The sequence below is a fragment of the Oculina patagonica genome, chromosome 10 (genome assembly GCF_052425735.1).
Source record: "Oculina patagonica isolate OP01 chromosome 10, crgOcupat, whole genome shotgun sequence".
Lineage (NCBI taxonomy): Eukaryota > Metazoa > Cnidaria > Anthozoa > Scleractinia > Oculinidae > Oculina > Oculina patagonica.
Window position 1 is genome coordinate 13,797,566 of NC_135767.1, and position 20,288 is coordinate 13,817,853.

At 41.6% G+C, this 20,288-nt stretch overlaps 2 protein-coding genes across 2 annotated transcripts in view; both read right to left on the reverse strand.

Annotated features, from left to right (window-relative positions):
• LOC144628960 (uncharacterized) overlaps nt 1-20,288 on the reverse strand; it is a 469,155-nt gene that overhangs the window by 19,306 nt on the left and 429,561 nt on the right.
• LOC144628705 (adenosine receptor A3-like) lies at nt 15,993-16,889 on the reverse strand (the record flags this gene model as incomplete). Its single annotated transcript, XM_078486831.1, has 1 exon — nt 15,993-16,889. A coding segment is annotated over exon 1 (897 nt), but the record flags the coding sequence as incomplete, so codon positions are not given.

A 20,288-nucleotide genomic window follows, 5' to 3' on the forward strand; every position in this document is an offset into this window, starting at 1 on the left:
TCCTAGAGCGTAGTCTCCTGGCGCGGCCAAAAAGACGGGGATAGCTCGGGGTTGCTACAAAACCGCTACGGGTGACGCATACCGCAATTGTTTTCATTTTAGTTTTGACAGGAAATCGTTGCAGGCACACTTGGTCGACTTTTGGGTTAATGTGTAATCAGGTTGTGTTTTTTTGCTTCGGCGGAAGGACAGAGAAAAAAGCTTACGGTGCAAAGTACAGTATGGGGCCCAGTTCTCGGCCACTTTTGACGTAAACTTGTATTTCTTACCTCAGAAGAACCGCAGGAACTTGAAATTTCTCGCAGAGCTAGCTACATTATTCAGCTTTTTGGTGTAAAGCTATCGACCGGTCAAAAATTAATTTGCCCGAGCAATAATAAAAATAAAAGCTCCATTTGTGGGCCCAGTTCTCGGCCACCTTGGCCCAGTTCTCGGCCACTTTTGACGTAAACTTGTATTTCTTACCTCAGAAGAACCGCAGGAACTTGAAATTTCTCGCAGAGCTAGCTACATTATTCAGCTTTTTGGTGTAAAGCTATCGACCGGTCAAAAATTAATTTGCCCGAGCAATAATAAAAATAAAAGCTCCATTTGTGGGCCCAGTTCTCGGCCACCTTGGCCCAGCTCTCGGCCACTTTTGACGTAAACTTGTATTTCTTACCTCAGAAGAACCGCAGGAACTTGAAATTTCTCCCAGAGCTAGCTACATTATTCAGCTTTTTGGTGTAAAGCTATCGACCGGTCAAAAATTAATTTGCCCGAGCAATAATAAAAATAAAAGCTCCATTTGTGGGCCCAGTTCTCGGCCACCTTGGCCCAGTTCTCAGCCACTAAAAAGCTTGTGCGTAATTATCTGTAAAAAAATGCTCAATTAATTTTCACAGTCATAAAATCACTCTGTAAACCTATTTATACTATATCGATCCCAAATTATTTTTATGATGCTTTGTTTTACTTTAGAAAAGAAGGATTTTAACGCGCCTAGTTGCCTATGTGCAGGTTCTGGCAAAACCGCATTGTGTGACCCGTGCATTTAGATGGTTTATTTTGCAGTGAAAAGGTCTTGAAATATTTAGGTGTTGTAGAAATAATAGACAAGACAAGAGTCAGCTCAAAACTTAGAGATAAGATTGAACTTTATTTTTAAAACATTTATTTCTTTCATTCTGGCAGCAGCAGATGAAATTATATTAAAAACCAAGCGCTAAGCTGTGATAGCGAGCAGGGTGGCCGAGAACTGGCAAATACGCAAACGTCGCAAGAAAAAATTTCGAAGTAAATTAAGACCAAAAAATACAACGGTTCAACGAAAAGTTAACTAAAGCAGAAAGCTGAATTATTCTACGTTTCACATGCCAAAAATTAGCTCGTATGGTGGGGGCTTTTGGATAAAATACGAATTTAACTACATCCATGAATTTGGAGCCGTAAACAAACAACTACCTCCGCGTAAACTCGACGTGTGAGCTTTCTATATCGAATTGAACGATCAAACTCAAGATGCTTAAAGCACATGAATCAGTCTATCGTTTGAAGGAAATACCTTTTCTTTTTGATTCAACTGGAGTGTGAAAAAACGCGTTAAACACAAAGTGGCCGAGAACTGGACCCGGCCGAGAACTGGGCCGATATATTCACCATTGTGAAATTGCACTTACTTTGACAAGTTAAAGTTATTTTTGTAAATGAAAAAGGTAACGTCATTGATGTCACGCAGTGTTTTTTTTAGCAAACTAGATGGTTTGCTGGTTTCTGACTATGAATGGGGGTGTGATCTTGCGGTATATTTTTTGAGCCTGACTCCGCCGTAAAACTTTTTTTTTATTTAGGAAGAACTGTGTCGATTTTCATTTCGAACAATTGGTCGTCAAGTCGTTTGTCACAAAGAGTAGAATGTTTGTACAGGATGTTTTGGAATTATTTTAGATTTGGTTAGTAAGACGCTTCTGAAGACCTGAGCAAAACATTGGGAATGTACAGTATTAATAGGAACTTGAATGGAATTTTTCACAAGTTTGATAAAGGTATCAACTGAAAAAAATGGAATTCAAAATGAGAACTTGGATTTTGTTGTAATTAAATTTTATCGCGGATTGGATGCATAATATCACGGCTTTGAAAGTCTTCAAATAATTAGAAAGGTTCCTTTCTTCCTTTTGATCTTATTGTTATTTTCATGTATTGATTATTCGAAAGTGGTTTTCGTTGATACGAAAAAAAAACGGGTTTTCACTGAATTGCTTGAAGTATTTTTAGACGTGATAATATTGGCTTAATCAAATTACATTGTGCACGAAATATTTGTTATTCTTTTGTCTTGAAACTTTGAGGAAATTGAAATTTTTGTTTGACAGTAGTGTATGAAAGGCATTTTATAGAACTGAATAAAAAATAAGAAACATTGATAAAGGTTATTTCAAAGATTTATTTTGCCTGATTTTGAAGGGTTTCAGGAGTTTTAAAGAGTGCTGGTAAACGGCTGTATGTTGTTTGTGATTACGGATCTTATTTAGTTTCGAACGCTCTAATTTTTGAAAGGTTAAAACAGGTTAAAACCGGGCGGTTTCATGAGTTTTTTGGGTAGAAAGGTACGGTGGTGGTCAAAAAAAAAATGTTTAGAAAGGAATGACTGTAGTAGCACGTAAGTCGGAGGTTTGCGTGAGTCACGGGGTATAGTATGCGTGAGCTGGATTTCCGGCGTCATAACGGCATGTTTTGTTTACTGAAAGATACACTCGACGTTTAGTTAGCTTAGTCGGCTTGGGAAACTATTTTAAAAATGAATGTTGTAATAGTTAATTAATAGTAATCTAGAATTAACCCACTCTCGATTGGAGTCTGTTCTGGATTCGCGCTACCTTTTCGCCGCGAAGGAATTTTGTAAAATTTCGCTAGTGGAAAGAGGTACTGTAAGAACAGTATCAATAACTCAAAAGGAGGAACTTCTTTGTAGCTCTGAATTAAGACGTATGATAAAATTTTAGAATAAGAAACTTTCGATATATGGTTTTCATATTGTTTTTGTCAATTTCCTTTTGTGGCAGATTTTTTGAGAATCAGCTTTTCTTTCGTGTGATGACAGACACAGGACAGAACGAGAGGTGGATGAGAAAGATGCCGAAGATGAATAGGCACCGAAAAACGACAAGAACCGTCAAGGACTTATCTTTAGAGGGCGGGGAGTTTTGGCATACTGTATTTCGAGGACTGGACTGGACTAGTAAATCGCAGACTAGTAAAACGCGGACTTGTAAGACGCGGACTAGTATAACGCGGACTAGTAAAACGCGGACTTGTAAAAGGCGGACTAGTAAAACGCGGACTAGTAAAACGCGGACTTGTAAAACGAGGACTAGTAAAACGCGGACTTGTAAAACGCGGACTTGTAAAACGAGGGCTTGTTAAGCACGGACTTGTAGAACGCGGACACTAAACGGAAACTAAACGGTTTAGCGAGCGAAACAATTTGTGTTTGAAGCTCTTGTGTGTTTCTTCGACGGCATATTTCTAGCTTTTTTGAGCACTCTATGGTCTGTTTTAGCGTGGAGATGTTTTTGCAGTATAGCACATGTTCGTTCTGCAAACCCCTACTAAAACAACGGGATTGATGCTATGAGTTGTGTGCATATGTTTCTTTCTTTCCACTACTTGACGTCTGTTGAGTGCAGTCGTTTGTATTGCTCGCACGAGGTAGAACGGGGCCCGTCCAGAAATCAACAGTCAATCGTAAATAAAGGTGACGGGCCTACACGACTCCTACGTTCGTGACATTGGAATATTTGCCGTTAAATGTTTAAGTTCGGTCTTTCGACCTTATTTGCTTCTGACTTCTTTCTGAGGGTACTGTTTTAATTTGGGGGCAGTATGTGGTAAATAAAGGTGACGGGCCTACACGACTCCTACGTTCGTGACATTAGAACATTTGCCGTTATATGTTCAAATTCGGTCTTTCGACCTTATTTGCTTCTGACTTCTTTCTGAGGTTACTGTTTTTTTTGAGACATTAGTGACCCTCCACGGGAAAACAGGGACAAAGGTGATAGCACGCTCACAACACGCTAACACAGCACGCTTAGCGTGTCTTGTGACACAGATATGCACATATTTAATCACTACAACAATGCATGACACGCAAGCCTTGTTTCACACGCTAAACCTTTTGTTTTGCTAAGCGTGCTCGAAGTCACGCTTAGCGTGCGACTCGAAGACACGCTTAGCATGCGACTCAAAGTCACGCTTAGCGTGCGATTCGAAGTCACGCTTAGCGTGCGATTTAGCACGCTTGAACACTCGAGAACACGCTAGAGTCATGACTGAAAAAACAGTCATTCAATACAGATTATGTTCGGCAAACATAAATTGTGAAACTTACGCACACGAGGAAAAAACACAAAAATTAAAGCTACTATCTACCGTTTCCCGGCCGTTTCCGAACCAAACTAACCGTCAGTGTTATGATCAAATCAACTATGAAATTATTTTCGTTTTCGCAAAGGAATGGTAGGTTAAGAACAATACGATCTGGACACGCTTTTTGTGCTCGCTCGCACGCCTAGTGTGTTGTGCTGAACACACTAGGCGTGCGAGCGAGCACACCTAGTGTGCTTGACACGCTTTTTTGTTCGGCTACGCACGCTTTATTGTGTTTAGTGTGTCCTGTAAAACAAAGGCTTTACTAATGAGACAAGTTACAGAACACGCTTTAAGCGTGCTAAAATCGAAATCTATTGTTTTAGAGTGGAAGCGTGCTGTGAGCGTGCTATCACCTTTGTCCCTGTTTTCCCGTGGAGGGTCACAATTTTATGTATTGAAGAGAGCCGTAAGATGATTGTGGCCAAGGAATTCGAAGTGTCTAGAGGCGTTTTACAATTCCGCGTTTTACTAGTCCAGTCCAGTCTACAAGTTAAAGACACATCAAGACCACCCCACTGTGAATTGCCATAGCACAGACAAAATTATAGTCAATATCTTATGTGTTTTTAAGAGAATTACATAAGAACCAAGGCATGTCTTGTCTTGCCTTACATTGACATGCAATAATTTGGAAATACTAAGCTCGTAACAGTTTAAGACAGAATCCATCAGGAATTTGAGTAACATTAATTTTAGTTACGCAAAAATTGAGCACCAGAATAATTTAAATCCTTGTGTTCTTTCATACCTTGTTAAAGGCTTGACATGTGATAACACCAACATAACACCAACAACAGTTCTTTATCAGTGGGGATTGAAGAAAAAATGGAAACATCATCACACAGTTGACCCCCATGCAAAAACACTCCAGGATGTCACGGGACTGTTTGGTGTCCGTCTGCCAATTTCTAACTTCAAATTCCAATGTTAAATTCACATTAAATTTTCAATATTTCTTAGTTGTCTAAATTTTACTAATTCTTTTAAAAAAACTATCACCTGCCAAACATCCCCAAAAATCACTCAAAAAATTACAAAATACCGCAATACATAGATACATGGGATGAGTGAAGTTTCCTTGTATTCCTTGAAACACCAACAAGATATTTCCGTTTAAGGTGGCTGATAATGGGTTTCAGTATTTCCCAGTCCTTATACTTTGGTTCAGTACTAAAAGCCTTCATCAATTGCTATTACAGTAATGGTATGAAACAAATGTTCAATCATTCATCAACAAGTTGTGATCATTTTCTTGACAATAGTAGTTCCCCGGTAAACAGTTGTAGTACTGTCCCATCAAAGTGCAATGCCTGGAAAATACCGAAAAGCACACGACCGTCAGTTGAAACCGCACCTTACAGTATTACCAATACACTGCACTTTGCTAAGTCAAACTTTACATTGTCTAGTCGTCTACTTCAATCGTTTATTTGTATTGTGTGAGATACATTTATAAATTGAAACCATCATGTCATTAAGTAATAATGCAATCTCGACAACGTTCTAGATATTATATTATGCACACTAATACAGCTCATGCAAGCCCTGTGACTTACACAAACACAGTCGGACTGAGTGCTACTTAAGTAACTGCTTCGTGGTTTCTGCTGTACTGAACCCTGCCTTTCAAGGCAAAGCGCCCGATTTTAAGCTTCTCAAGCTTCTCAATGTTCTTGTTTTTTATGGATGCCACCCCTCCCATAAGTTTTTTTCGCAATTTTGAAAAGAGGATTTACTCTATAATGCTGAAACCTTCAAGAGCTGTTCCTTCATCCTCTGCGGAATTTTAATATGTCAAACATGTGTCAATGACATTTGACGTTGCCATGGCAACGTCATACTTACAAAAGGTCTCGCCAAAAATCGTTATTTTCAACCTTTTTTCTTTATTTTTCCAGTTTTTTTGTAACAAAATCGTACGATTTGTTTATTTTTACATTCCATAAGCAGTCTGCCTTGATATTGCATCAATTTCCGTTATTTTCTTACTTTCTTAGAAACATGGTTGCGCTTATGACGTCATGTGAAGTCATATGACGTTACAGCCGACAGAAAATTACGTCATCTTGTAGAGCAAGCAACGGGCTTTTTATACAGTGCAAAATAATTTCGGCCTGGGGGGAGGGTTCCATCGACCCCCCTCTTGTATGACGGTGGAGGTATGATTTGGCTTCTACGTCCGAGGGTCAAATTGCTACTCCGAAGCGCTTTTACAGTCCTAAAGTGAGCCCCAGAAAATCTGTAAGAGTGAGTTTGGTAGAAAAGAAAACTTTTGGGGTTGAGCAGGGCACTAGGGTTCGGATGTAAGATGAAGGATATTTCAAAATTATCTTGCCTTGCAAGAATCTACACAAACCACAGTGTGAGAACAAAGGCCATCACATTGTGGCCAACGCGCTAGTTTTATCACGGCCCATAATGGCGATCTTAGTTCATCTTAGTGAAGCAACCAATCCTGAAGACATGGAGCTACAGCGCTCGCTCTTCAAGAGGTCAATTATTGCTCGGACATATCCTCCAATGCTCCGAGTGGAAGACCACAGCAGTCCAGAAAATAAATAGGCTGGAAGGCTCGAATTGCAATAAAATGACCCACCCTCGCCAACACTGATCTTATATGTGTACAATTAAAACCCATAACAAAAAGTAGATAATAAATTTACATTCTTTTTGTCACGACACGATACCAACTGCATGAAATGACTGTATACAAGGTTCATTTTGATTCACAAAATATTTAACAACCATTTACTAATGGTTTATCAACACCAAGGTTTGTCCGATGTCACCGCTTGAAAATAGTTATGAAATGACTGGCTATTGAACAATAAAAAAAAAAAACATTTTACATATGCATCTTGCTTGCTGTCTCTATGGTCATTAACTGGAATTATGCAGCTTATTCACGCTTGCAATGCATTTTGGGTACAAGGGAACATGTCCAAGTAACAGGGACATGTATTCCACAGAAACAAGATACCTTCTTAAATTAACTGAACAGAGTAAGTGATTTTTTCAACTTTTAACCATCGGACGTACAAGCAAATTCATACCCCCACCGCCGTACAACATGGGATGGATGCAACCCCTTCTGGGGTTTTCGCTCTATTGAGGCACAGCGAAATTATTTTGCACTGTACAAAAGATCCGTAGCACGTCATATGACGTCATTAGAACCGCCATCTCGGATCCGCCATATTGGATTTTACTCTTTTCTAAGAAAAATCAGAAAAAAACTTAAATCGATGTGAAATCAAGCCACAATGCTTATGGAATGTTAAAAATAAACAAATCGTACAATTTTGTTTTAAAAAAAAACCTGGAAAATAAAGAAAACGGTTATAAATGACGATTTTTGGCGGAACCTGCTTGTAATTAGGACGCTGCCATGGCAGCGTCGAATGTCATACACACATATCAAAATTACCGCAGGGGATGAATTGACAGTTACTGAAAGTTGCAGCATTGTAGAATAAAACCTCTTTTTAAAATGTCAAAAAAAGAGTTAAATGTCCGCCAACCTGATTGGGGACCAAGAGTAATGCAAAACGTGCAAGGCATTAAGGGAACATGGACTCCCTATCCTCACCCCCACCAGAGGCCCTAGTTTTGCTTGATTAATGCACGGGGTCCTTCCAATTCAAGTGATCCAGCCGGAGTCATTCAACTTGAGAAACACCAAAACTGTCTGATCGTGTCCTGTGAGCGCATAAAGCGATTCGGAGTCAACAAACGACACAGTACAAATTTTATGCTTTACTCACATGGACACAGTTCGAAGACGCGTACATAATTGACAATTCGATGACCATAACCAAAGCTTACGATGAGAACGATAATTAAGCGATGGCAAATAAGCTTGTGCTTGTACAACAGTTAATACTTGTATCTCGACGCTACTTGTGCTCTACTTGACCTTTATACTTGTACGAAGAGATGTATAGTAAATAACAGCTTGTACGGTTTGAACGATACAACTTGTGCGATAGACTTGTACGATTTGACTTGTACGTTTTGTACGGTTTCGAAAACTAAAACGAAAAATAAATTACAATAAATAAAAGAAATGTCTAGCGAAGATAACGGTAGACTAGAACTTACGTTTGTGTCCTCTGTAAACGGCTGTAAAACACGATAAACCGTAGAAAACTATGCTCCAAAACAATTTCACCGTAAGATGTTCAACTTTTCCTCGAGCACATGGTTTACTCCTCGGTCGCAATGCACCGTGGGATAGTGCCATTGCGTGCGTGACATCACGCGTGTCTTTCTCGAGTCGCAATGTAACGTAACGGCAGTAACATTCCCGACCCCTTAAGCGACGCTTAACATGTCAAGTCCAATGTTCAAGAAAAAATAAAATAAAAACTAACGAGACAAGTCCGTCATAACTTTCACTAGAAGTGATTCTCAGTTCAGTTCAAGGAGGCAAGCGTGGCCGAGTGGTTTGGGGCGCTGGTGTTGTAAACCGGAGGTCCCCGGTTCAAGACCTGTCCTGGCTACTAGCTGGATTTGTTTCTCGGTTGTCCCGAGTTCAAATCCTCGACCACGCTTTGTATATAGCCAACGGGTCTGCCTCCTGCCAGTTGGGATTTTTAACCTTGTTATGTTCATTTAAAAATATTTGTTTCCTCTGTTTCAGTGGCATGCCTGTAAACTAGCTATCTCGTAGAGATATGAAGCTAAGTGCATGACCACTATAAACACCATTTATTTTATTATTTTTTTTATTTTTTTCTTTGAAGTGTTCCATCTCCTTACTCATCTCCGGGTTCATGCTCCTCCTTGGCTAGCAAGAGGACAACCTTGTCAACTGGACGGCGTAGTTCTGAGGTTTGGGTCTTCATGTGGACACTGCGCACAAACCCATTCTTGTCCGGTTCCGTCTTGATCACTCGACCCATGGGCCAAATGTTTCTGGGGGAGTTGTCGTCCTTCACAAGAACAACATCACCGACTGCTAAGTTTCGCTTTGGGCTGTTCCACTTTGGGCGTTGTTGGAGTATCAGGAGGTACTCTCTCTTCCAACGAGTCCAGAACAGGTTTGCTAAGTATTGTACCCCTCGCCAGCGTCGCCTCAGGTAGACATCTGCGCGTTGAAAGACTCCTGGTGGAGGAAGTATGACACTTGTCTTCATCGTTAGAATATTGCTAGGGCTCAAAGGGTTGAAGTCGTCAGGATCACTTGATGCGAACGTTAGGGGTCTGGAGTTTATGATGGCCTGAACTTCACAAAGCAAGGTCCTGAAGGACTCGTCATCGAGACGGGTGCCATGCTCGTGCAGCAGGACGGTGAGTACCTTGCGGGTGGTACGGATTTGCCTTTCCCAGATGCCACCCATGTGGCTGGCGCTTGGCGGGTTAAAAATCCATTCTGTGCCCTCTTGGCGCAGCCTGCTTCTGATTTGGTCATTGTCCATCTCATTAATTGCTTGTTGCAACTCATTAGTGGCGCCTACAAAATTCGAGCCGTTGTCGCTGCGAATCTCTCGGACGGGTCCACGATAAGCAATAAACCGTCTCAGTGCTTGAATGAACGAGTCTGATTCGAGAGAGTTGGCAGTTTCAATATGAACTGCTCTACTTGCCAAACATGTGAAAAGGCATCCATAGCGTTTAAGTTCCTTTCGGCATTCATTAATCACGTATGGGCCGAAGTAATCCACGCCAGTGTACGTGAACGGGGGGACTGAAGTTACTCTGTCCTTTGGCAAGTCAGCCATCTTCTGTTCGACGACAGGGGCACGGTAACGGCGACAGGTCACACAGTTTGCGATTACGTGACGAACAGCAGCATTGGCACCAGGAATCCAGTACTTTTCCCTCAATTTAGCGAGTGTATGGCCGCGGCCTGCGTGTGCTAGGCGTTCATGGAGATGCTGGATGATCAGATTCGTAACATGGCTCTTGCGAGGCAGGATGACAGGATGCTTTGTTTCTTCAGAGAGATCATTAGCCCGGCTGAGACGGCCACCAACACGTAGAAGCTCTTCATGGACAAAGGGATCCAGACGAGTTAAAGAACTTGTCTTCTTCAGCACCATTTTCTTTTGCTTTGCCCGACCCCGTTGGTCTCTGTCGTCTTTGCTGCTAACTTCCCTGAGAGCATCAAACTCCTTACTGAAATACTGCAACTGTACGAAGCGGAGGATGGCAACCTCGGCCTCTTCAAGCTCTTGCACTGTAAGTGGAATACAATGACGAAGCACTCCTTTCGTTTTGGCTCCTGATGTCTTTGTGTTCGTGGCTGGACAGCGGTCCGGATCTGACACAGGACTAGTAAGCCTTTCAACCTTCTTTTGCTTTTGTTACATGGTCTTGATTCTAAGAAACACAGCCACTGCCAATTTCAGGCGATACCAGCTTGAGTGGTATTCGATCAACTTGTTGACTGTAGCAGCTGAGTTATCTGTTACCATGGTACCAGCAGGAACAACTTTTCTGACCTCGGGATCGTTGTCCAGAACTTCACCAACAGGAAAGGGCTGCTCTGGCCACTCCGTTTCCGGTTTCCATAAGAATTGTGGACCCTTTATCCAACGTTGCTGCTGGAGAAGTGCGGCACCGGATAACCCCCTTGAGGCATCGTCTGCTGGATTACTGCTGGTATCAATGTATCTCCATTGGGCAGGACTCGTAAAGTCTCTGATCAGCTGCACACGATTTGCAACGAATACTTGAAATCTCTTCTGCTCATTTCCAACGTAGCGAAGAACTGTGGTAGAGTCGGTGTGATAAACGGTAATGTCAGGCTTGACCTCTAACTCTTCAAATAGCATTTGTCCCACACGGACAGAAACGGTTGCAGCGGTTAGTTCTAACCGTGGGACTGTCACAGCCTTAATAGGTGCAAGCCGGGCCTTGCCCATTAGGAAGGAACAATGGACGCGCTCTGCATTGTCTTGTAGACGCAAGTAGGCAGCGCATCCATAACCCATCGTGCTGGCATCAGAAAACAAGTGAAGCTGTCTGGAAACGATTGGACCAAAATCTGGTGGCTTGTGGCAACGATCAACATGAAATTGCTCTAGCAACGGAAGCTCTGTACACCATCTTGCCCACTGACTGCGGCAGTCCTCCGGAATATTGTCATCCCAGTCAAGATCCTTGTTACGGCATAAATCTTGCAACAACTTCTTTGCTAACAAAGTGAATGGAGCAACGAAGCCCAGTGGGTCGTAAATTGATGACACAGTAGATAGGATTCCCCGTCTTGTGAGCGGTTTGCTGTTAACGACGATTCGAAATCCAAAGGTGTCTGACTGTACACACCATTGCACCCCTAGGGCGCGCTCAACAGGAAGATTGTCACAGTCAAGAGCTATAGATTTGACTTCTTTTGACCACTCGCCTTCTGGTATACGCAGTAAGACTGAGCGATGATTGCAAGTGAACTTGGTGAGGTGGAATCCACCCTTCTGGCAAGATTGACACAGCCCTTCAATCAGCTCCACTGCAGCATCTTGTGAGCTGACAGAACGTAAACAATCGTCCACGTAGAAGTTCTTGCGTAGTGTGTCAGCAACTAAAGTACCATGCTCTTCTTCGTTATCGCTTGCAGTTTGCTTAAGGGCGAAGTTAGCGATGCTCGGTGAGGAGACTGGCCCAAATAAATGCACGACCATTTGATACTCTTCTAACTCAGCATCTAGATTACCATCTGGCCACCAGAGGAAACGAAGGTAGTCATACTGTTCAGGAGGCACCGTGACTTGGTGGAACATCGATTCCACATCTCCCATAAAGGCGACAGGGTCTTCACGAAATCTGGTTAACACTCCCACGAGAGAGTTTGTAAGATCCGGGCCTTGAAGTAAACAGTCATTGAGAGACACTCCTTGGAACTTTGCACTACAGTCAAATACAACGCGTATTTTCTCTGGTTTCTTCGGATGATAGACCCCATGGTGAGGTAGGTACCACACCTTTCCTGACTTCGGTATGAGTGATTCACTTGGGACCTTTTGCGCATATCCTTTGGCGATGACATCGTTGACAAAGGTAACATAGTCAGAGCAATACTTAGAATCCTTTAGCATCTTTTTCTTTTGCCAGGTAGCTCTTTTGGTAGCCTGCTCCTTGTTGTTTGGCATGATGACATCATTCCGTCGGAAAGGGAGAGGGATCTGGTAATGGCCATTAACAACCTTTGTCTCCTTTTTGGCCATATTCAGAAACTTTCTGTCTTCTTGAGAGAGCCCGCGCTCGTCCGGTACTTTGCTCACTGTATGATCATTGAAGTCCATCTCGAAGATTCTGAGCAATTTCTTTGGAGCCATGATCTCCCTTTGCGTTTCCACTTCCCTCACGGTAATTCGATTCGCAGTTATCTTCTTGCTGTCTTGATTGGTCTCAATTCGTAAAGGTCCATTAACTGTCCAGCCATGGCGAAGACAGAGAGCGAATGGGCCATCACCTTGGCAGGGTAGCACTTCTAGCGGTTCCAAGGCGGCTGGGCAGTTGCTGCCAATGAGCAATCCAATTTCCAAATGGGGCTCAAGCTCAGGAATTTTTCTAGCAACCTCCGAGAGATGTGCCCAGTGGCTTATGAGATTAGGCGTTGGAATTCGGTGATGATCGGCTGGGATTTCATCTCTTGTGTACGTGCGAGGTAGCTCGATGGGATTATCACCATTCAAACTGGTAACAACAAGACTGTCCATAACAGTACTTTCTATTTGGCTCTCTCCATGCATAGTCGCAAGACGTAGCACAGTCCTAACACCTTCCACTCCAAGTTGTCTCCTAATACTCTCAGTCGCAAAACAGCCAACACTGCCATTGTCGAAAAATGCACACGTAATAACTGACTCATCGCTGCCTTTCTGTTTTACTCTAACTGGAAGGATGGCATGCAACACTACGGACTCCCTACTGTTCGTTGCACTACACGCAGTTTTAGAAAGATCGATTCGCCCATTGCTTACTGATACAGTCGGTATGCCGGTAGTTTGAGCTTGTGCATCGGTAATTTGGGCTTGGTTGTCAGTGTTTTCCTTATACAATGTAAAGCCATCGATGTGCATTGCTGTTGGATGCCGTTTCTTGCACTTCTGACAGGTGCGCCTCCTCACACAGCCCTTTGATACATGATCAGTTTCGTAACAAGCGAAGCATAACCTTCTTTCTTTAAGGAACGATTTTCTTCCATCCCTCGTCTTCTTGAGAAACTCCACACAATCGTCTAAATCATGGGCCTTGTTGCAGAATAGACAGGTTTTTGTGATGTTGTTTCGGCTCCCGTTCTTGACAGCATCTGAGCTAACAAGGAGGAGTGACGCTGGTAGCAAAACTGCTGCTTGTTTGGTTGGTGGTGGGGGGCCTTTTCTTGTGGTCTCTTCTCCCATTATCCCTGCGTTTCTCTTGACTGCCACTTAGGGCCTGCACACCAAAAATAGGATCATTGGCTGATTCAGCTGCAGATACCACAAACTCAGCAAGGTCCTTAAAGTTCGCTATCTGTCCTTTCTCTTTCAACTTAGCAGCACGATCACGCCACCTTGCTTGAAGGTGGAAGGGAAACTTTCTGACAATGATCTGCATGTTTGTGGAATGATTTAGCTGGTTCATGTGGGACACGCTCACCAAAGCATTCTTACACTTGACTAGGAAGAGTGAGAAACGCTTCAGGGCCGGTGCATCATCTGGCTGAATTGGAGACCACTTAAGGGCTTTGTTCACATAGGCCATTGAAACCTTAAACGGATCCCCATACTCTTTCTCAAGCAACCGTCTTGCTTCCTTATATCCTTCGGCAGGATCCATATGTAAACAGCCACCGATAAGCTCTCGCGGTTCTCCTTCGAGATGCTGATCCAAGTAATACAAGCGATCTGCTGCATTCAGTGTTCTAGACTCTATTCGCGTTTGGAATGCATTAATAAACGTTCCATATTTGATGGGATCCCCCTTGAACTTGTGCACTTCAGGTTGAGCCAAAGTCATTGCTGCAGCCAACTGCTGATGGGTTGCAATCATTTGTTCGTTTTGCTGTCGCTGCATGGCCATCACTTCTTCAAAAGACTTTTCTTGAGGTAAAGGTGGAGACGGGAACTCGGAACTGGCCAGACTATTGGGATGAAACGCTGGGGTGACAGGGTTGAGCTGAGCTGCAGGCGTTGAAGACATGAACTTTGGTTGATCTTGCTTGTTGTCGGGAACAGTACTCTTTTTATCCGGGTTACTCTGACCTTCTTCTAAACTAGCATACACCCTTTCCCTAGCCTGGGCTTTCGCTATTTCGGTTTCAAGGCTCAAAGCTTCATCTGCAGCTCGTAGTGCTTGTTTGCGTTCCAACAATTTTCTTTCAGCTTGTAATTCAGCTAGTCTAAGTTTCTCCTTTGCTCGTGCAGATGCAGTGGAGCTGGCTGCAGATTTCCTTGAGCGACTACTAGCATGGGATGATTTGTATGAGCTTGACTTTGCATCTGAGATCAGATCAAGTTCTTCCGCTAACCGATGTTCGGCCACACCGATCCATTCCACTACTTGCTTTCTGAATTCTAATAGCGACTTCTCCTTAATTTCATAACGATCTAGTTCCTTGTCTTGATCCTCTTCAGAGGTTAACTCGCGATAGTGAAGGTTGTAAGCTTCTTGGTAATCTCTAAATAATGTGTTCAGTGCATCAAGTTCTGATTTGACTAAATGCAGATTATTCTCGCTTTCCATAAGGCCCGTAAGAGCATTTCTTTGTTTTGAAACGGCAGTGAGTTTAGCAGTTTGATCATTTTTCAGTTGCCGTACTTTCTGTTCTTGTCCTTTTTCTGTTAGTTTTCGCTGCCGTGGACCCAGGGGGTCTTCAAGACCGTTTTCCAATTCAGCGCCCTCCTCGGCGAGTTCTTGGCTCATGGTGGACTGGACGCTAATTTAATCCTTCGGTCGTTCTCTTTACGATTCAACTCCAAATTACAAAAAACAGACGTAAAACGTTTCACAAATCCAATATCCGGTGAACCATAAACTTTTCGAAACGAAATGTGAGCGCATAAAGCGATTCGGAGTCAACAAACGACACAGTACAAATTGTATGCTTTACTCACATGGACACAGTTCGAAGAGGCGTACATAATTGACAATTCGATGACCATAACCAAAGCTTACGATGAGAACGATAATTAAGCGATGGCAAATAAGCTTGTGTTTGTACAACAGTTAATACTTGTATCTCGACGCTACTTGTACTCTACTTGACCTTTATACTTGTACGAAGAGATGTATAGTAAATAACAGCTTGTACGGTTTGAACGATACAACTTGTGCGATAGACTTGTACGATTTGACTTGTACGTTTTGTACGGTTTCGAAAACTAAAACGAAAAATAAATTACAATAAATAAAAGAAATGTCTAGCGAAGATAAGGGTAGACTAGAACTTACGTTTGTGTCCTCTGTAAACGGCTGTAAAACACGATAAACCGTAGAAAACTATGCTCCAAAACAATTTCACCGTAAGATGTTCAACTTTTCCTCGAGCACATGGTTTACTCCTCGGTCGCAATGCACCGTGGGATAGTGCCATTGCGTGCGTGACATCACGCGTGTCTTTCTCGAGTCGCAATGTAACGTAACGGCAGTAACATGTCCTTCACTGCTTGCCTTACCTCCCTTATTTTCCAGCAGTACAGAAATGGGTTAAGCGCTGAGTTCAAGTAAAGCAGAGATAACGTTACAGCCCAAGCAAGGGCTTCAGATGGAGTACCTGATCCAAAAATAGCAAATAGAGTCACGACTATACCATGTGGGAGATAACAAGCCACTAACGTTAACTGCACCCACAATGCACTTGACACTGTCTTTCTGTATCGTGCTATATTCAATGGACTTTCTCCTCCACTCGGTTGTCCCTGGTGAATATGGTCTTGCACTGTAGCTTGATGATGACGAAGAATACAATAGATTTTCGTGAAACAAAAGGTGGAGGTTATTGCACACAGAAATACTGCTACTCCGACAATCCCTGCCGCAATGCAAGGGTTGAAAATCAATGTAATTGCAGTGACAGTGCTAGAAAACCCAAAAGCAACAACAAGAATCCATACCCTCCTCAAAGTTACTACCTGTCTGTATCTCAGCCCCAGCATCAAAGCGAGAAGTCTGCCCAAACTTATTGCAGTAAGTGTTAACAAAGATAGTCCATTCATTGTTATATCTATGAAAACTGTAGTGATTTCAACATAAAAACAACCTCTTGAGTTTTCTTTAGACATTAAATTAGTAACAACGAGAGGCAGTGAAATGATGGCAACACAGAGGTCGGTTATTGCAAGACAACCAAGCAATAGTTTTGATGGCGGGTGAAGACACGATGGGTTTTGAAGAGCGACTATGATCAAGATATTACCGAGAAATGCAGTAAAAGAAAGAGGAATATTTAGTATTAAAAACACAATTTTTTGGTGTGTTTCGAGAAGATCTGTCCTGCAAACTGAGTCTATAGTTGTCGCAGGCTTGTGATCTTCAGTTTCGTTCGCCATTTTTAACTCGGAAAAGAGTTGTAGTGGGCGAAGTGAATTCACTCCATCACTCCTTCACTCGTTTCCTGTTATACATATGCACGCAATGCGTGCAAGTGTTTTAAGGCCTCTAGAGAATTAGACCTTTTCTCTGATACCTACATTTCTTGTTAAATTACATAAAATTAACATGCTTAGTCACCAACCGAAATATTGTATTCATGTCAGTTTTCTTGAAATAACATTATGATATTTATTCAGCTATAAGCTGAGACCGTAAACCTTTGGTTTTTTTAAAACCAGTTGGAAAAAACTAACCCAAAACACTCAGCTAAAGATGAATTTATTTCAGTACGATTTGGTGAAAAAAAATCGCTCGACTTATAGCCAATGATATTATTATTATTATTTGTATTAGCAAACCTTTATTTGTCAGTTTGCTGTTTTCGATTCTTGTTTCATAATAACTTTTCCGAGTTTAGTGGCTTATAGCCACTTTTAGTTATCTTTGATAAAATGATTATTTTTTACTGAGAGTTAACGACACTGTACGTGCTGTGAGATATCTTCAAGTCCTGTCGCAAGGATGCTCCCGCACTTTTCCTATGCTTGAACGCGTGGGTCCGACAACATTCAGATGACTTTTTTCTGGTGATATTAAAATAAATATGGTTTTATTGCTAAAATTAATTTGCCATAAATGTAAAGAACTAGTACAAGGTTCTCCTTTCGATTTCACAAACATACAAGAAAAACATACAATTGATTTAATTATCTTTCACCATTACTTTTATTTTGAATTTAAGTGACCCCAATCAAATTTTAAAGCTGTAAACGCTTTAGCTAAATAGCTAGATACTGCATTTTTTCATTCATTCATCCGTTGTTTTGTTTGTTCTTTCGTTTGTTCTTTCGATCGATCGTTCGTTCGTTCGTTCTTACGTTTGTTCGTCCATTGGCTCATTGGTTCGTTCGTTCACTCGCTCTCTCTTTCACTTGTAATATGCATTTCATCCCAGTAAAAAAAAGTCCTCTAAGGAGATTACTTATTCTTAGTCAATTCGTTTTAAGATATTTTCTTCATTCCAAGAAAGGCTGGCTGATGTTAAAAACAGTTTACGGTGAACGTTCTCCCTAGATCAAAAGAACCTCATCTTTATCATTATGGTTAAGATAATGATCCTAATGTAGATCGCTAGTGGGCACGTAGTCTTAGGAGATGGTTTTACTCATCTAGAGACAACAACTTAAATTGTTTTTCATAACAAGGTACTGATGTTGTTTGAAGTCAATATGCTCTGAGCGGTATGTATCAACCTGTAAAAAACAAGTCTGACATTTCAAGCCAGAACTAAGATGCTTACCTGTGCACGCGTGTGTGTTACATCCCGGTCTAGGAATTATTCATCCTCGGAGACCCAGGGGCGGTCAGTGGGGCGAGGGAAACATATGATCTTCCCAGAAAAAATCTGAAAACATCCATTACAGCAGTGCAACTAGAATATCGCACACAAACTTTTAAAACACGCAAAGAGCATGCAAGTGTTACGATGCCTGCGATCGACCACAATCTGAAGAATCCGCCGTTTCTCCGCGTGCATGGCCGTCAAACTTTCGACGTTTTCAACCAGGGGAGGCACTAGCCGAAACGTTTCCTTCCCGAGCAAATTCTTGGGAACAAGCAAGACAGATATCGCGAGCGAACTGGCTTTGTGTACATATTTCGTATGAGACCACACAAAAAGGACTGTAGTCAGGCTGGTCGCCGATTGGGCAGAATAATACAAAGGGAATACAAAAGATTTTTCTGCCCAATCAGGAGGCAGTATTCAGAGAGCTTTTTGAACTGGTCTGGTAAGACTCTTTCCCCATGGGCACTTTCAGTCAATACAATTTTTTCCCTCGCAGTTTCGCGCTATTTTCTACCCGCATTTTCACGTTTCTCTCGCCCCACTAATTGCCCCTGGGTCTCCGAGGATGGGAATTATTGAACAACTTCTGGCTCATTTCGGCCGTGTAAAAGATTGATTTTAGTCTGGCGATATCTGTTTTATAGCCGTCGCCAAACAGTAGAAAAGCATTCAATTTAAAAGCTTCTATTTATGTCAGTTTTATTAGTTGAATTTCTTTATAATTAAATTTTTACAATAGATACCCCGCAGTTATTCTAATTAGTTTGGAAATTTATTCTGTTCTTCTCATTTTATTTATGAAAAAACGTAGATAAATTTTCGTTGTTGATAAACAGATAAGACATATTTTTTTAAGGATGAAACTAGATAATTATTCTTGTACGAAGTATCGACGGTTTTAGTGGATTGGGATTTTTCCTACTCCCACCAATTTAGTCGTGTGGTGAATATATTTAACCACACGGCTCAATCAGAAAGTGAACAAAGCGTCGCCGGTGGTTAAGGTAATTTTAATTTCCTAGCTTAGCTTTCCTTTTGACCGTTTCAATGCCATTCAATTTGGATACAAACCTAGATACAATGTAATCTCTACTCGGATTTGAATGTATCATGATGTAACCAAAGAACAATAACCCATGCAGCTACTTAACGTCGCAAAAGCATTTGCTGATGGGAAAATAGTGTTTAAAAAATTCAGTTAAAGAAATCAATCAAACGTAATTTATAGGAAAAAAAAAACAAGGGGCCACAACCTTAAATGGAATTAGAAAATAGCACAAAGTAAATACGTGCGCTGATTGGTTAAAAATTGTGTTTCTATAACTCGATGGAGACACAGACAGTTGTCGTAGACACGGCAATCAATATTCACGGCGCTAAAATAAGCAATGCAAAAATAACAACTAATAATTGTGCCAAATTTTAATGTCACAGCTGACAAAAACCAGGTTAAGACTAAACAAATATTTGCACATTTTAAAGCAAGCGAGTAAGATGTTTACAAAGCCCGCTACACATTCAAAAATAGTCTGTGAAAGAAATTATCGAAGCGGCTGACCTTTCAAAGAGGTATATGAATTGGCGCAACTTCACTCCATTCTAGGCTTTGCAGCACTTCAGAACTATTCACAGCCCCTCAACTGGACAAGATATTCGTCCAGAATGCCGAGTCAAACTTCTTTTAACAGAAAAATAATTCACTTTCACCTCCAAGGTCCGAGTCGCTCGATCGTCGGTCGTCAAACCATTCGGTTAGTTCGATGAAGCGAAATAAAACCACAATTCTTGACTCCTTCCAGTGCTGGACTTCAGTTAAACCATCGACTTAGTTATTTCTCATAATTACGTTAACTTTGGGGCCTGTTTTCTTTGTTTGTTTGGCCAAACAACGGTGAATTTTAGCCTTGAAGCAAATGTTGAACAGTTGATTTATTTCTGTTCATCGACTCCCGTACTATGATTGGTTGATTACTGTTTATGACGTAAAACCGCGAGGTGAAGAGAATCT